At 38.0% G+C, this 16932-nt stretch overlaps 1 protein-coding gene and 1 long non-coding RNA gene across 2 annotated transcripts in view; both read left to right on the top strand.

Annotated features, from left to right (window-relative positions):
* LOC306978672 overlaps positions 1-16932 on the top strand; it is a 247139-nt gene that overhangs the window by 15276 nt on the left and 214931 nt on the right. The gene's annotated exons all lie outside the window — the stretch shown is intronic.
* pgs1 (phosphatidylglycerophosphate synthase 1) overlaps positions 1-16932 on the top strand; it is a 46515-nt gene that overhangs the window by 4408 nt on the left and 25175 nt on the right. Inside the window, exon 2 of the mRNA XM_079577194.1 lies at positions 11461-11674. Within this exon, the coding sequence (XP_079433320.1) occupies positions 11461-11674 (214 nt within the window). The remainder of the gene's footprint in view (positions 1-11460; positions 11675-16932) is intronic.

Raw genomic sequence — 16932 nt, 5'->3', positions numbered from 1 at the left:
GTGTGAAATTAGCGACAGAACTGAGACGAAAACAATGATGAAGATGTGACAAAAAAGTGAGAAAAAAATTACAAAAATGTGACAAAAAAAGGCAAAAATGTGACAAAAAAATGACAAAAAAATGTGACAAAAAAGGCAAAAAAATGACAAAAAATTGATTTAAAAAATGACAAAAAAGTTACAAAATGAGTTGAATACCCCCCCCAAAAAAGATAGAAAAAAATCTGATGACGTGAGGAAAAAGATCCATTTAGATGAGCTTGGTAGATCTTGGCTTTCAAATGAGGCGTTACACTGGCCTACAGGATTTGGGTAAAGCTGAACTGGAGAAAATGCTCTCGGTTCAGGCGGGAGTTAAGAGGTTAAAAGTTAGAGTTTTAACACCATGTTCTGACGTTCCCTCATAAAACATACTTGGAGTCGTATTTCACAGCATTCTTGCAGTTTTTAGTAGGGCTGCACCGAACCGATACTGGTGTCAGATATCGGAGCCGATACTGAAAAAAATACGATATCGGGTATCGGCTATAAATACCTGTTTTGGCTTTCACCGCCTTAAAAACTTTTACCACCTAAATCTAAGTGATGGGCTGCATATCATTGGAAAGCTAAGAACCAGGAGAACTGCCGCGGTTAGCATCAGTATGCTAAAGCTAGTGTTAGCATGCTAAAGCTGACGAAAACCTATCATAGCTGGGACAGAAACTAATTGAGAAAATAGAAGCAGCGCACACCGGAAGCACTCTCAGAGGTGCAGATGTTGAGGAGAATCTTCTTCAAAAACAGCATCGCACACTCGAGTAGCCGATGTCCAAATTTTAATCAAGGATGAAAACGTTTCGGCATAGCCTTCATCAGATCATATCATCACATAATCTGATGAAGGCTATGGCGAAACGTTATCATCCTGGAATAAAATTTGGACATTGGCTACTTGAGTGTGCGAGGCTGTTTTTTGATTTATGGGACAGAAACTAAGGCATCCAGATCCTGAAACCATTAAATTATAGCCTCTATAGATACAGACGTTATAGAAGGGGGCGTGGCCAGAATCTTTTGCTTTTTTTTGCCATTTTCCGGCAAATATTAACTTATTTATCACATACAAATAAAGTCAAGTCTAAATCGGGTCCATATGGATGTTTATTCACAGCAGATTTTTCAGTAGAAGCAAAAAAACGCAGTCGTAGCTAGCGTTAGCACTAGCATCATGTTAGCATTTTCCGTTATTTATGTATTTATGGGCTGTTGAACCACTTTGCTCCTCTCCATGTCTTTGTATCTTTATTTAGTAGAAAACTGTATTCATAATTCAGCGTTTGTTAAAGTAGTTTTTTGAATATTTAAAGAAATTTTAGATTTTTCTCCAAATTGTTTTCCCCCTTGACTGTTTTCAAACATGACCAAATATGGGCGAGTTCCCGATCCTTAACCTTTCATGGGGTCGACTGTTAGATCTCTCTGCAGTTAACCTTTGCTTCAGCAGCATTTTTCCCAATTCGACCGTCCTCACCCAGGGGAAGGGGAAGTGACATCACCAACAGCTGCTGTTCTTCTTTAAGGCTATTGGCTTGTTGCACAATGTGGCTACGCTAGTTCCTCTGAGCTGAAGTTGTGGGCGCTAGTACTTCCTGTCCGTATTAATTTCCATTAAGATGAGCTTAGACTCGTTCGAATCATCGTATTTCCTAGAGATTCTGTGGTGGACGGTGAGTTCCTGGTAGATGATCACTTCCTGCAGGTTAACGAGTTGCTGTGCAGTGTAAATATTTCTGTAGAGGCGACGTCTATGTTTATAAGGATCAGTGAGTTTGTCTTGAAGCTAAAGGCTAACATTAATTTCATGCATTATACAATTTGAAATAGTGCCTCAAATATAAATTAATACTTTAATACTACTATTTTTTTAGCGCTATATATTTTTATTCCATTTTTTATAGCATGTTAGCCTTTAGCTTCAAGGTAAGCTATCAATCCTTTATGATCACAGGTGTCTCCTCGGAACTCGTTACATCCTACATTAAGATTTGAACACACAGTAAATGATCATCTTTTCCTGAAACTCACCAACTCGTCCACCATATAATCTTTAGAAAATATGATTATTATCCGAGGTCCGAGCTCATCTCTATAGGAAAAGAATACTGACAGGAAATACTAGCGCTCACAACTTCAGGTCAGAGGAACTAGCATAGTCATACTGTGCAACAAGCCAATTGGCGAACTGCTGGCCCACCTACTGTATTGCATATGCAGCAACATAGTGTCCAAATAAAGACGTTTTTCCAGACTGAGATATGTTCTTACCTGAGCTTAGACGAGTTGATGTGTACCTGTCTGGTCTTGGTGCGTGCGCTCAGTCACGCAAAGCGACCAAAGGTGTTGTTAGCATTTGGCCTCTCCCCATGTATTCCTATGGCCTCAAACAGGGGTGAAGTTTGAAGCTACCACGGTTTGCGATTTAAAAACAGGAATAATGTGTTTTCCCAGCTTTAAAGTGTCATGTTACTTTATTTTTTTTACAATTTCTTAAACAGTGAAACACACGAGTGACTTTTTGTTGTTGTTTTTTTCCCCATCAATTTGACGGAGTCTCGTGTCACGTTGGCGACTCATCAGTTAATAGTAAGAAGAATGTATTGTTGTGAAACATGAATAGAGGCCATTGTCTTTTGCTGGGAAATTGAATTAGGTCAAATGACGAGGAAGATGGTTGAATAATATCATATGATTCCGATAAAAAGCCACGCGGAGGAAGATGTTTTGAGGATTTGCCAAACAGATAAAGTTACGCGGTTTTACAAAGAGTTATTCTTGAAAACTGACCTATATCGTTGAGTAAACAGTCCAGGCTTTTACTTTGAGGCTTGTGAATGTGGAATAGGAAGGCACAATGTATTCCAATTAAGAAATCTGTCTTTGTGAAGATTTGTCAAGAATTTATGGAGTTTAAGCACGTTCTCCAATGCTTGAGTTGGTTTAGGTCATATTTCAGTTTTCTCTTCAGTCCAAAGTGTGTTAAAAGCGCTCTTTATCTTCATTTTCAAACTTAAATTGTGAATCAAGTTGCAATTGTAGTTATTCCAATTGGATGAAAACAAATTACATCAAATGAAATTACTTTAAATATCGGCCTGTTTAGAATTTATAAGTGCTTTTTACCACTTGTTGCATGAAAAATAGGAAAAATATTGTGTTCACCGAAAAAGTGACAAAAATGTGACGAAAAAGTGACAAAAATGTGACGAAAAAGTGACAAAAATGTGATGGAAAAAGTGACAAAAATGTGATGGAAAAAGTGACAAAAATTTGATGAAAAAGTGACCAAAAATTGATGAAAAATGTGAGAAAAAGTGACAAAAATGTGACAAAAGTGACAAAAAAGTGACAAAAATGTGATTAAAAATTGACAAAAAATTGATGAAAAAGTGACAAAAATGTGATAAAAAATGTGACAAAAATGTGATGAAAAAGTGACAAAAATGTGATGAAAAAGTGACAAAAATTTGATAAAGAATTTACAAAAGAAATGATGAAAAAATGACAAAAATGTGATGAAAAAGTGACAAATTTGATGAAAAAGTGACAAAAATTTGATAAGAAAGTGACAAAAATGTAATGAGAAAGTGACCAAAAATTGATGAAAAATATGAGAAAAAGTGACAAAAATGTGACGAAAAAGTGACAAAAATTTGATTAAAAATGGACAAAAATTTGATGAAAAAGTGACAAAAATTTGATTAAAAATGGACAAAAATTTGATGAAAAAGTGACAAAAATTTGATAAGAAATGACAAAAATGTGATGAAAAAGTGACAAAAATTTGATAAAGAATTTACAAAAGAAATGATGAAAAAATGACAAAAATGTGATGAAAAAGTGACAAATTTGATGAAAAAGTGACAAAAATTTGATAAAGTGACAAAAATGTAATGAGAAAGTGACCAAAAATTGATGAAAAATATGAGAAAAAGTGACAAAAATGTGATGAAAAAGTGACCAAAAATTGATGAAAAATGTGAGAAAAAGTAACAAAAATGTGACAAAAAAGTGACAAAAATTTGATTAAAAATTGACAAAAAATTGATGAAAAAGTGACAAAAATGTGATAAAAAATGTGACAAAAATGTGATGAAAAAGTGACAAAAATGTGATAAAAAATGACAAAAATGTGATGAAAAAGTGACAAAAATTTGATAAAGAATTTACAAAAGAAATGATGAAAAAATGACAAAAATGTGATGAAAAAGTTACAAATTTGATGAAAAAGTGACAAAAATTTGATAAGAAAGTGACAAAAATGTAATGAGAAAGTGACCAAAAATTGATGAAAAATATGAGAAAAAATGACAGAAATGTGATGAAAAAGTGACAAAAATTTGATAAAGAATTTACAAAAGAAATGATGAAAAAATGACAAAAATGTGATGAAAAAGTGACAAATTTGATGAAAAAGTGACAAAAATTTGATAAGAAAGTGACAAAAATGTAATGGGAAAGTGACAAAAAATTGATGAAAAATATGAGAAAAAGTGACAAAAATGTGACGAAAAAGTGACAAAAATTTGATTAAAAATGGACAAAAATTTGATAAGAAAGTGACAGAAGTTTGATGAAAAAGTGACAACAAACTGAGCTTTGAAAGGTCTTAGCTTTCAAATGAGGCGTCACACTGGCCTACGGCTGTAGTGAAGAAACCTTTAGACTTGGGTAAAGAGGTTAAAGATCATTACGTCTGACTTGCTTCTATTATATAAACCTGGGGCACAAATAAAGCCCCGACAAGCAGATGGAGATCTTATTTTGCCACTTGATTTTGTTCAGTTTATTTGACACAGACACATTTTATAGCAGACTGAGATGATAAACCGATAGAAAAATCATGTGCATTTCTCGTAGCGGGTTTGCAGGTTTTAGTTCACATGTTATATCATTATGGCCTCAATATTGCTGATTTTCGCACGTGGCCCTCGCGGTCGGTTTCCACAGTATTTGGCCACATTATTGCGAAGTGTAAACCTCAAAATGTCCCGTTTATCTAACCCTGTGTTCCTTCGAGTCTTATCTCTGCGCGGCCCCATCAACCACACTCTCACTTACCGTCAGCCGTCGTTCCTTTTCCGCACAACTTTCGGCGTGTTACACAAGTTTACGATCAAAACAGACCCGCGGCCAATGTTTGAGAAGTTTATAGTTTTACTGCGGCGATAAAAGCGCAGATAAAAACACACGAACGGGCTGTGGAAAGTGGGAATTCCCCTCTGGATTGTTGTGGGTTTGAGACGCTGGAGCACTGGACACTTTTGTTGTTTTAAAGCGTCTCAGAAACGTGTAATGTTTGTCGTTCGGTTTAGTCAGGGCTGGTTCTGGACGTGGTTTGTGGCAAGACAGAAAATGGGAGAAAGTTTAAACATCGCTGGTGGAGAGAGGAGTTTATAGTTTACGTCTGTGTCTGAACCCTGTCGGTAAAATGTCTATTAGTGTCTTAACTAATGTGTTTGTGAAAGGCTTTGTATGTTTTTCATAGCCAGACTTGGTTCACGCTTTATAATATGTCCAGGAGCATTAACCTCTTAACTCCCACCTGAACGGATCCCATTTTCTCCAGTTTGGCTTTACTCTGATCAAAAAGCTTCTTGGGAAAAAACACCAAAATAACCACAAAAAATAAGAAGAAAGCAAGGATGTAAACGCAACAAAAATGTGACAAAAATGTGACAAAAATGTGACAAAAATGTGACAAAAATTAAACAAAAATGTCACAAAAATTCAACAAAAAAGTGACAAAAATTCAACAAAAATGTGACAAAAATTCAACAAAAATGTGACAAAAATTAAAAGAAAATGTGACAAATATTCAACAGAAATGTGACAAAAATTCAACAAAAATGTGACAAAAATTCAACAAAAATGTGACAAATATTCAACAAAAATGTGACAACAATGTGACAAAAATTCAAAGAAAATATGACAAAAATTCAACAAAAATTCATCAAAAATTCAACAAAAATTCAACAAAAATTCAATAAAAATTCAACAAAATGTGACAAAATTCAACAAAAATGTGACAAAAATTCAACAAAAATGTGACAAAAATTAAAAGAAAATGTGACAAATATGACAAAAATTCAACAAAAATGTGACAAAAATTAAAAGAAAATGTGACAAAAATTAAAAGAAAATGTGACAAAAATTCAACAAAAATGTGACAAATATTTGACAAAAATTCTACCAAAATTCAACCAAAAAGTGACAAAAATTCAACAAAAAAGTGACAAAAATTTAACCAAAAAGTGACAAAAATTTAACCAAAAAGTGACAAAAATTCAACAAAAATGTGACAAAAATTCAACAAAAAAGAAAGAAAAAAAAAACATACAAAAGGTGACACAACACAGCAACAACGCGAGGAAAAATATCAGTTTTGTGGGTCTTAGCTTTCAAATGAGGTGTTACACAGCCACAAGAGGACAGAATGCATTTGGTTTAGGCGGGTGGTAAGAGGTTAAAGATCAACTCAGAAAATGTCTTTGTGTGTATTGCGTTGTTCCCCTGTCAAAAACAGACTGGAGTATTATTTCACTTCATTTACACAAATTTTTGAGGGATCCACTTTGCTCGTCTCTCCTCCTTTTGCTGAAGCGCTTTCTTCAGTAGGGCTGAAACAACTAATCGATTAATCAACGACTAATCAATTATTATTTTAGAAATCGATAATCGTTTTCTGGTTCACAAAGACTCAAAATGACAAGAAAAAATAGATTTTTTTTTTATGAAAACCTACTTTGTTTTTATAGTCGGGGTCTGTAGTGTTTTGTACTTTGTAAATCAGAAGCAGAATTAGCGCTAAGAGCCTCTAACAAACATAACTTTAACTTTACTCCAACCCGTCCTCAAGTGGCGCCACTTTTGCTATATGTGATTGAAACAAAAATTAAAAAATAAAGTTTTCCTACACCATTCACAGCCAATCGATTACAAAATAATCGTTAGTTGCAGCCCTATTCGTCAGGTTACAAAATTAGCGTGATTGAATTTTTTTTTTTTTTGTATTTCAAAAATCGGACCCGTCCCCGATCTGATACTCTGATACTCTACCAATACTGAATATCGGATTGGTACTCATGATATGCTAATGTTTACCACTCAGACAGCCACCGGGTCGCTGAAAGGTCAAATATCAACACGTTTTTCCTGCATTAGCACAAAAGCACAAAAACTATGATCTGAAACGAATTGAGCTGCAGTTTTGTCTGAAATGTTACACAATGTTTCGCTCAAAAGTGGCGAAATTGGGTTTTGAAAACAAACCTTTCAGACCCGGTTTTATTAAACATTTATTAAGGCATTAAATGTGACTTCCTGCCTCCTGTAGAAAACCCTACATTGAATCCCGTTGGCAGCAGATGAATAAAAAGGTGAAATCTGGAAGGTCAGCGGCTCCTCCCTGTCTGCACTTTCTGTAGCTTCTATTGTAACGCGCGGCAACAAAGGCTGAATTCAGGCCGTTTTTGACACGTTGCATTGTGGGACTTGGAGTCTCGGTTTCTCTCATGAGTCTAAAGTGTCCCAAAGTTCACGGTTTCACTTCAGTCACGTTCTTCGTCTTTCTAAACAGGAAACCCCCCTTTGAGATCCGAGATTAGAGGCGTCGTTTTCAGCGTCAGAAGCAAAACTTTGTCAAACCTTTGACACCCTCGATCGCGGTTTATTGATTCTGAATTACAGACGTGTGGTATTAAACTGGATTAGTAGTTACTTAGAAAATAGATAACAATATGTAGAGTATATAGGCCATGAATCTAGTTAGAAACAATACAGTGTGGAGTCCCTCAAGGCTCTGTGCTGGGGCCTAAGCTTTTTACTTTATATATTAACCTCCTAGCCCCCACCTGAACTGAGCAGTTTTCTCTAGTTTGGCTTTATCCAAATCTAAAATCTTCTTGAAAATCACGCCGCAATGAGGCCAACGACCGTAAATTCTGGAGTATTGAGCGCACCTGAATACAAGCTGCACCAAGTCAGTTCAAAAAGAGAAAAGAAAAAGTGCATAGGCCGCAGTTGTCTATAATCCGCAGCTCGCACACACTGTACTAAGAGTCCCTCCTTTGCCGTTTCATTCTCACCTCCTCCTCACTAGTTTTTCACAAACATCGCGCTGCATTTTCCCTCTCTTTTATGCTGTAAATCAGGGGCGTCAAACATACGGCCTGCGGGCCTGAGCCGGCTCACGAGATGATTTAATCCGGCCCCTGCCCTGTAGAGCATAAACTCCAGTGTATCCATCCATCCATTTTCTTCCACTTTTCCGTTTCCGGGTCCTCCTGCAGGTGGTGGGTCCACAAAGGACGGCCTCACGATCTTAACCGGGCCTGTTGGTCTCTCATAAGGAGCTTCTGAACCGCTCTTTGTCTGACCCGTCTACTAGGACCATGGGAGTTTGCCATGGGAGACTCTACCAGGGGAACGAAGCCCCGATAACAGAGCTCCAGGATCATTCAGGCGTTCAAAACCCTCAACCATGTTAAGGTGTCGGTTCCATGAGGGGATATTCCAGAGCATGTAAAAAAAAAAAAAAAAGTCTTTAGTCCATTCCTGTGTGGAGTTTCTGATTGTTTTTAAAGGGGGGGTATTATGCAAAATCGACTTTTTCAAGCTTTACATCATGTTATTCTGTCATTCCCTCATTAAAAACATGCCTGAAGTGTTGCCTTGGCACATCCACGTATTTCTGAGTAATCTGTAAAAACTCTGATGGCGGCCATTTTAGGGATAGGTTTGCCTGAGTCCTCCTAGGAACGCCCCCACCTCCTGGAGACGCCTCCGAGCTTTCGTCACCAGCCGAGTAACCAACCACTGCTCCTCAGCAGAACCCCCTCCCCACTGATGCCACAGACAGCGTGTGGAGGGGGCGTGTCGGAATGGCTCAGAGGTTCTTAAAGAGACAGAGGCCGATTTCAAGACATTCACTACAGCCATTTTGAGAGAGCAATTTTATACAAGGCAGTTATTCTAATTTACTGCATTTACAGACCGACAGAAGGTTTGCTCATCATTGTAGTGTGATAGAGTGTGGAGTGAATGAATAATGACTACAGGCTTGTAAAGTGCAATACAAGTGTGAGCCGTTGTTATTAATGAAGCTTCTGTCAAGTTGGGGCTTTCACCAAATCAGTGCTTATTATTATTCATTTATTGGAAGAATGTTCTCTATTATATGCGGCCCGTGACCCGCTGAATTTCGACACCCCTGATCTAAATGGACACCAAACTTTATTAGCCCATTGTGAGTTAAAACTGTTCTGAGATAAACAGCATAACACACACAACAGCCACACATTCAGGAAGCGTTTCAATTTCACATCACTTTTCCACTTTTAAAAGTTCTTAGGTTCATTTCCCTGCGTTTGCCCTTTGACTAAAATATGTTTAAACTGGATATAAATCATCTGTAAACCAAAAAAAAAACATCTTCCATAAACGAATTACAGAATCATAAGAAAATGCCCTTTTTTCCCCCTTACTCCCCCTGGTGGTGAAAACGGTTTTCCTTCTGGAAGCTCTAAATCATCCTGTCTTTTGCATTTCGTTTCTCGTAAATCTTGGACAGTGTTATGAAAACCGTGAACAAACGTCTGATTGTTTGATTTACGGCTTTACGGCGCTCGCTGTTTAAAACACGCCCGGCTCGTCCCTTAGTGTTTGGCTTTTCAGACCAACAATTTCCCGTCTATTGTTCGGGGACAGATGGATGCGTTTGTTATTGATGGAAACGTTTGACTCTTTTCCAGCGTCATAAATAAATGTGTGAAGCAGATTTATGTTCGCGACACAGAGGGACGAATACAAGCGAAGAGAATAAATATTAAAGGTATTATTTCACACTGTCAAAAAAATGTATTTCAATTAAAGAGCTGGGAATTTCATCTCTAATGATCATAAATGAGTTTTTTGGCTTTAGGGTTTTTGGTTTACTCCCAGTTCAGACATAATTTAGTCCAAATAAGGTCAATGACTGTTTGATTGATTTAATAAGATTAATCTAAGTGCAAGCCGAGTTTCCAAAAGTTATAAATGAAATATAAACGCTGCTTGACAAAAGGTCACATGCTCTAATATTTGGTTGTAACAGAGGTGAGTAGTAGCCAAATATTTACCTAAGTAAAAGTAAAACATGACTTGGAGAAAATTTAACTTGTGTCCTGTGATTGTGAATAATTGTATTATTTATTGACCTTTCTTTAACCAGGATAGTCCCACAGAGATTAAGAATCTCTTTTTCAGGGTCCTGGCCCCAGAGGGGAATCTATTGTACATGTTGTTAGTGAACAGCTGTTCAGAAGCCTCGACATCCTTTGCTCAGGCCCTGGTTTTGTTTAGTAGAAAAGTCTAAAACTCTTCTTCAGGAGCAGATCAACGGAGCTCAAACAAACTCTTATTACTTGATGCTGCTGTGATTGTTTCTGTTCCCTTCGCATTTCACAAGCTAAAGGCTCAGGCTTTGGTTCGACTTAAAAACATTAGCGCTGTGTGATGATGTCATCAGGCCGCGCGGCTCTGTTGGACAGGTGTGAGGGCTGGCCAGCAGGGGGCAGGTGTCCCTATAGGATTAGTTTAGAAACTGAGCATATTAAAAAAAAATGCTTTTATTGTCCAGAGAAAATGTAGTCCATAGTTGTCCTACAGGAGCAGCTCCACTGAGGACAGAAAATAGCAACAAACTGGAGAATTCTTTATATATATATATTTATACAATATCTACAATATTCCACATAGATCTGACTTTATTACAGACGACACTCCCTAAATCAGAGTATGTGCTGGTTTTAACCGAGCTAATGTTGATGTTGCAGTCTAATGTTGCTAATGTTGTTAGTGATGCTAAACTAGCCGCTAGCAGTTCTGGTGATTCTTACGCCGTTTTATGCCCAGGGGTTTATTCATCTGAAAAACTGACCCAGCGACTAAAAAGTCCTCAGAAAATCCAAAATAAAGAGATACAGCATGTTTATATTGAGCGAAACAATCAAAATACTGGATAAGTTACTATAAACACAGGAGAAAATCCACACGGAGCTGAAGGAAAGACGAGAAGAGATCATTTATCTGCAGTAATAAGTAACATCTCAAAACTATTGTTAAATACAAATACATGAATGAATAAACCACAAGCATTGAGGAGCCTTAGGACATGAGTTGTTCTGTCTATGATGGACAGAGCAAAAAAAACAAAGAATAATAATGATCATATCTCAATATCGATACAATAACGATATATCTTTCAGCCCTACTTCTATAGATGAGCGGGGTATCAATATATTGCGCTATATAGTTTCCGAGACGATATGTTTTGTTGCCGATATATATTCAAGTCGATATTTAGCCCCATCCCTTTAAATGTGTTATTTTTGAGGGTATTTTAAGACCTTTGTAACGTCTGTCCCGCTCTCCTTCCTCCAGGTCGTCCGTGCTGCTCCTGGCTCCGCTCCTGGCTGAGACCGACCCCGCCCCGCGCCGCCTGCCCAGGACGCAGGGCTCGGCCGGGGCGCAGGGCTCCAGCGACGGCCCCTGCCCGCACTTCAGATGGATGTCCCAGCACGTGCCCGCCTTCAGGGTGCCCGGGACGCACATACACATCCTCACCTCCCCGGACCAGTTCTACCAGACCATGAAGGTTCGTACCATAATTATTATAATCCACTCCCGCCTGGACCGAGCACATGTCTCCTGTTTGGCTTTAGTCAAATCTAAAACAGAATAGCAACAAAGAGACGAAAACAAGGATGAAAATGCTACAAAAGAGCGACAGAAACATGACCAAAAATGTGAGAAAAATGGAAGAAAAGTGACAATAAATTTTTATGCAAAAGTGATGAAAAATGGTGAAAAAGTGACAGAGAAATGACAAAAAATGACATAAAAGTAATGAAAATGTGACGAAAATGTGACGAAAAAGTAACAAAAAAAAAGACAAAAAAAGTGACGAAAAATTGATGAAAAATTTACAAAAAAGTGACAAAAAAATTACCAAAAAATTACATAAAAGTAATGAAAATGTGACGGAAATGTGACAAAAAATGTACAAAAAAATGACGAAAATGTGACAAAAAAATGAAAAAAATGACATTAAAGTAATGAAAAAGTGACGAAAAAGTGACGAAAAATTTACAAAAAAGTGACGAAAATGTGACAAAAAAATGACATGAAAGTAATAAAAATGTGACGAAAAATGTACGAAAAAGTGACAAAAAAAAATTACAAAAAAAATTACAAAAGTAATGAAAATGTGACAAATGTGACAAACGCAACAAAAAAGCAAGGGAATAAATATCAAAAGTGACAACACAAGGAAAAAGCTCAGTTGAGATTAGTTTTCTCGGCCTTAGCTTTCAAATGAGCCCAAGTTTCAATGCTGTTGGTCCAGGGACGGCATATAGGAAAGTGACTTGGTTGTTTAAAGCAGCACTAAGTAACTTGTTTACCTTAATGAATCCTTTTCTTTGTCCCTCTGGGGGTGATACAAGTGTTGAGGGATTGGAGGGTCTTTCATCTCCCCCTGGTGTCTTTCCCTGCTCCGACCCGGAGACCCAATACACACTAATGGAATCACAAAGAAGAAGCTAACAGGCTAACGGGGAAAGCTAACTGTGGGCTAGCACAGTATTTACAGCCAAGTTTGGGTGAAAAAAGTGATATCCGTTGTGTAATTGTATGAACAATCTCCCTCTGTCCCTTTGTCTTTTCTGTCAGCGTAGTATTTACTCTCACCGATAATTAATGAGTAAAAAACACAACATGCTACGACACCTGCAGTTGCGCTTATGGCCTCTAGGGGCAAGAGCGACCTGGTTCTGCTTTATTATTATTGTTCTGTTTTCTGGTTCTAAATGATATTGTAAACCAAGTATCGTTTAAGAACCGGTATGGGAATAAATGCAGCTTTATCCAGCCCTATAGTCACACCATCGTCAGTCGATCTATTTTTCTTTAATGAGTGACGTCAATTATCCCCTGACCGCTGTCAAATGATCTGTACCAGTGCTGTTCTTACGCCCACAGCACCAGACACATCTACGTTTTACAAAATGCAAACAATCCTATTTTTCTTTGCGTGCGTCAGGCCGTGGGTGCGTCTCCTATTATTGACGTAATTATTGTTGTAATTATGCAATTATTGTTGTAATTATGCAGTTACCTTCAGTGTAACGGCTCCTGCAGTAATTTAAGGTTTGGTGGATTAGAAGTGAATAAACGGTCACGTTGATCGGCTTTGTCTTTCAGAAACAGAGGCCGATCTGATTTTTCTCAGGCCGATATGCACCACCGATATATTTAGCCTCTAATTTTGGCTGCTTTTTTAAAATGCCTATAATCTGGTATATGATGCTTCTAAACCAGAGGTCCCACATCTTCACCAAAAGAGATGGTTGTGGACAGCATGCACTTCTAACAATCAGCGGTGCTGCAGCAGAGAGGGTGACCTGGGTGTGCACATCAGAGAAGCTCTCCTGGACCATGCACACGACATCACTGGTCAAGAAAAGTCATCAGCGTCTCTAATTTCTCCACAAGTTGAGAAGAGCCAGAGCCAGAGTCCCAGCCTCCCTCCCTTCTACAGAGGGACTATAGAGAGCATCCTGACCATCACTGTGAGGTTCTTCTACAGAGGGACTATAGAGAGCATCCTGACCATCACTGTGAGGTTCTTCTACAGAGGGACTATAGAGAGCATCCTGACCATCACTGTGTGGTTCTTCTACAGAGGGACTATAGAGAGCATCCTGACCAGCTCCATCACTGTGAGGTTCTTCTACAGAGGGACTATAGAGAGCATCCTGACCATCACTGTGTGGTTCTTCTACAGAGGGACTATAGAGAGCATCCTGACCAGCTCCATCCAGGTGTCCCGTGGGGCATTAAAAGCATTCAAGTCATTGGATTCAAGCAGGCAGTATCTCTACTATTTTTACTGCATACATTAGTCAAAAGTTAAGAAGTCGTGGGAGGCTCTTTTAAAGGGATATTTCAGGATTTTGACATAAGGCCTCATTTCCTAGTTATCCAGAGTGTTGCTGATTTCTGGAGATATTTATTTTTGTAATTCATGCAGTTCTTATATTTGAAGAGTTTTTTTGGCGCTAGGCTAGTGCAAGGCTAGTGCATTTCTATGGTATCAGCTAGCCTGCATTAAAAACAGTGTGACCCGCTCCACAGAGCACCTGAGGCAAATCACTTATAACACCAGACTAACCATATAAATGTCTGTGCCCATAGAGTAATGTGTGGAATATAACTGACCTGCATCACATGAATGATCGCATTTTGAGGGACTATTTTCTAGCAGATCACTCCGTCGCCGCGTAGCTTATACCAGTGGTTTCCAACGTTTTTTGTCTTTCGTGCCCCTTTGGCCTTTCAGTGGTCAACCGTGCACCCCCTACCTCAAGGGTGTTATAGTTTTTTTTAGAAAGTAAAAAATTCTCCTAAAATTCTCCCAAAGCAACACTTTTTACTGAAAAATAAAGCCTTTCCTATAAAAATCATGTTGCATTTTCCCCTTTTTTCAATCTGAAATTGTTCCAAGTACCCCCCTGCTAGGTCCCCGTACCCCTGGTTGGGAAACACACTGGCTTATACAACCACGAAGCTGATGCTGCTCAAATATAAGTTATTTTAAATGCAAAATGGTTAAAATTACTCTCGACACAGACATTTATATGGTTAGTCCGGTAATATAAGTGATTATAGGTGCTCTGTGGAGCGGGTCAGACTGTTTTTAATGCAGGCTAGCTGATACCATAGACATGCGCTAGCCTTGCACTAGCCTAGCGCCACGAAACTCTTCAAATATAAGAACTGCAACACTCTGGATAACTAGCAAATGAGGCCCTATGTCAAAAATCCTGAAATATCCCTTTAAGGCTGTGACGGAGCTCTTTCCAAGGCAGAAAACAGGAAAAATACACAAATATGGGCCCAAAATATCAAAGCAATCTGTTAATGAAAATGTGAAAAGACCACGTGATCCATAAGATTACAGTGAAAATGACTGTAATGTTGTTTAACCTGAAGTTCCTTGACAGTGAAAGTCCCTGATCATTATCTATAAACCAGTGCATGAGTCATTAAACTTCAGAGGAACAAGTCAAACCAGGACAAAGCAGGACAAAGCAGGACAAAGCAGGACAAAGCAGGACAAAGGACTCTTGGAAAAATGCATAATGGTGTAATTCTCCTCAACATAAGTGAGTCATGTGTAAAAGTGCAATAATTATTTGGGCGTGATGCAGAAAGTCTGTGTCTGACGTTGTTAAACCTCGAGTATGGGAACAATCCTCCCGTGTTCCGGTGGCAGAGCGTCCTCCTCTGCATCCTGACCCGGTTTAGACTCGATCTTAAGTGATTTTAAGTAATATATGTCGCGTGAAGTGTCTCTGCGACGCTGTTAACTATGGCTCGCGTTCAAACCGCAGACATTTCTTCCTCTCGGCGTTTTGCCTGCGATCCGTCACCGAGACGTGTCCGATCGTCAATCAAACTGTGGCATGTGTGAAGCAGAAATGCGTGTGAGTGTGAAGCAAAGGCAAACGCGGGTTGTATTGTTTTGTTAATGGCTTTGATTGTGACAACGGGCACACACGCCCACGCAGGCGGATCGTGGAGCTCGGTTTGAGGCGGCGGAGCTGTGGTTTCACTCCGGATCATCTCAGGGTCATAAAAAATCTGCCATGAGCTAATTTTATCCTTCATGTATTATTAACCTTTTCATAAGCTTTTGTTAGGTATTGAAGGATGTTATTTATTAGGGTTGGGCAGCGCCGGCTCCAGAGCAAACTGCAATCGAGTTTCAAAAGGGTTCTCACCATTAAAATACATTGTGATGCCTGAGGGTGCAAACTTTTCAAAATGAGGTTGCAATGGACCCTCTTGCACCCCCTGTAGATCCGGACCTGGGGCTGGGACAAAATGTCAGATCGCATCGCAATACTTTGTGCTGCAATACCAAGTAGGGCTGCACAATATATCGCGAAAAACATCGTATCGCGATATTAGCTGATGCAATATCCGTATCGCGAGAAGCCACAATATATCGCAACATCCCCATTTAACATTTACTAGCTTTGTTAACCTCTTCACTCCCACCTGAACCGAGAGGATCTTTTTCCTCACGTCATCAGATTTTTGTTCCATCATTTTTTTTGTTGGGTGTTCAACTCATTTTTGTAAGTTTTTTGTCATTTTTTGTCATTTTTTGTCATTTATTCGTCCATTTTTTTTTTATCACATTTTTGTAATTTTTTGGTAATTTTTTTTATTTATTTCTTGTTTAATTTTTGTCATTTTTTTGTCAAATTTTTATCACATTTTTGTCACATTTTTTGTCATTTTTTGTCATTTTTTTTTATTTATTTCTTGTCAAATTTCTGTCATTTTTGTGTCAAATTTTTATCACATTTTTGTCACATTTTTTGTCATTTTTTTGTCATTTTTTTGTCACATTTTGTCACATTTTTGTCATTTTTGTGTCAAATTTTTATCACATTTTTGTCAAATTTTTTGTCATTTTTTTTGTCATTTTTTTCTCACATTTTGTCACATTTTTGTCATTTTTGTGTCAAATTTTTTTCATTTTTTAATTTATTGTCACAATTCTGTCATTTTTTTGTCACATTTTTGACAAATTTTTTGTCAATTTTTCGTCACTTTTTTGTCAATGTTTTCTCACTTTTTTTGTCACATTTCCATCATTGTTTTTGTCTCAGTTTTGTTGCTATTTTCACAGCTTTTTCCCAGAAGCTTTTGGACTGGGGTAAAGCCAAACTGGAGAAAATGTGCTCGGTTCAGGTGGGAGTTAAGGGGTTAAATTCTACCCTTGTTTTAGTCCTGATTGGGTGTTTTTTTTAAGTCTTCTTTTGACACAATTTGCTTAAA

This window comes from Gobius niger (genome assembly GCF_951799975.1).
Source record: "Gobius niger genome assembly, chromosome: 19".
In the NCBI taxonomy this organism is placed as follows: domain Eukaryota; kingdom Metazoa; phylum Chordata; class Actinopteri; order Gobiiformes; family Gobiidae; genus Gobius; species Gobius niger.
This window is presented reverse-complemented; position numbering and strand designations above follow the sequence as displayed.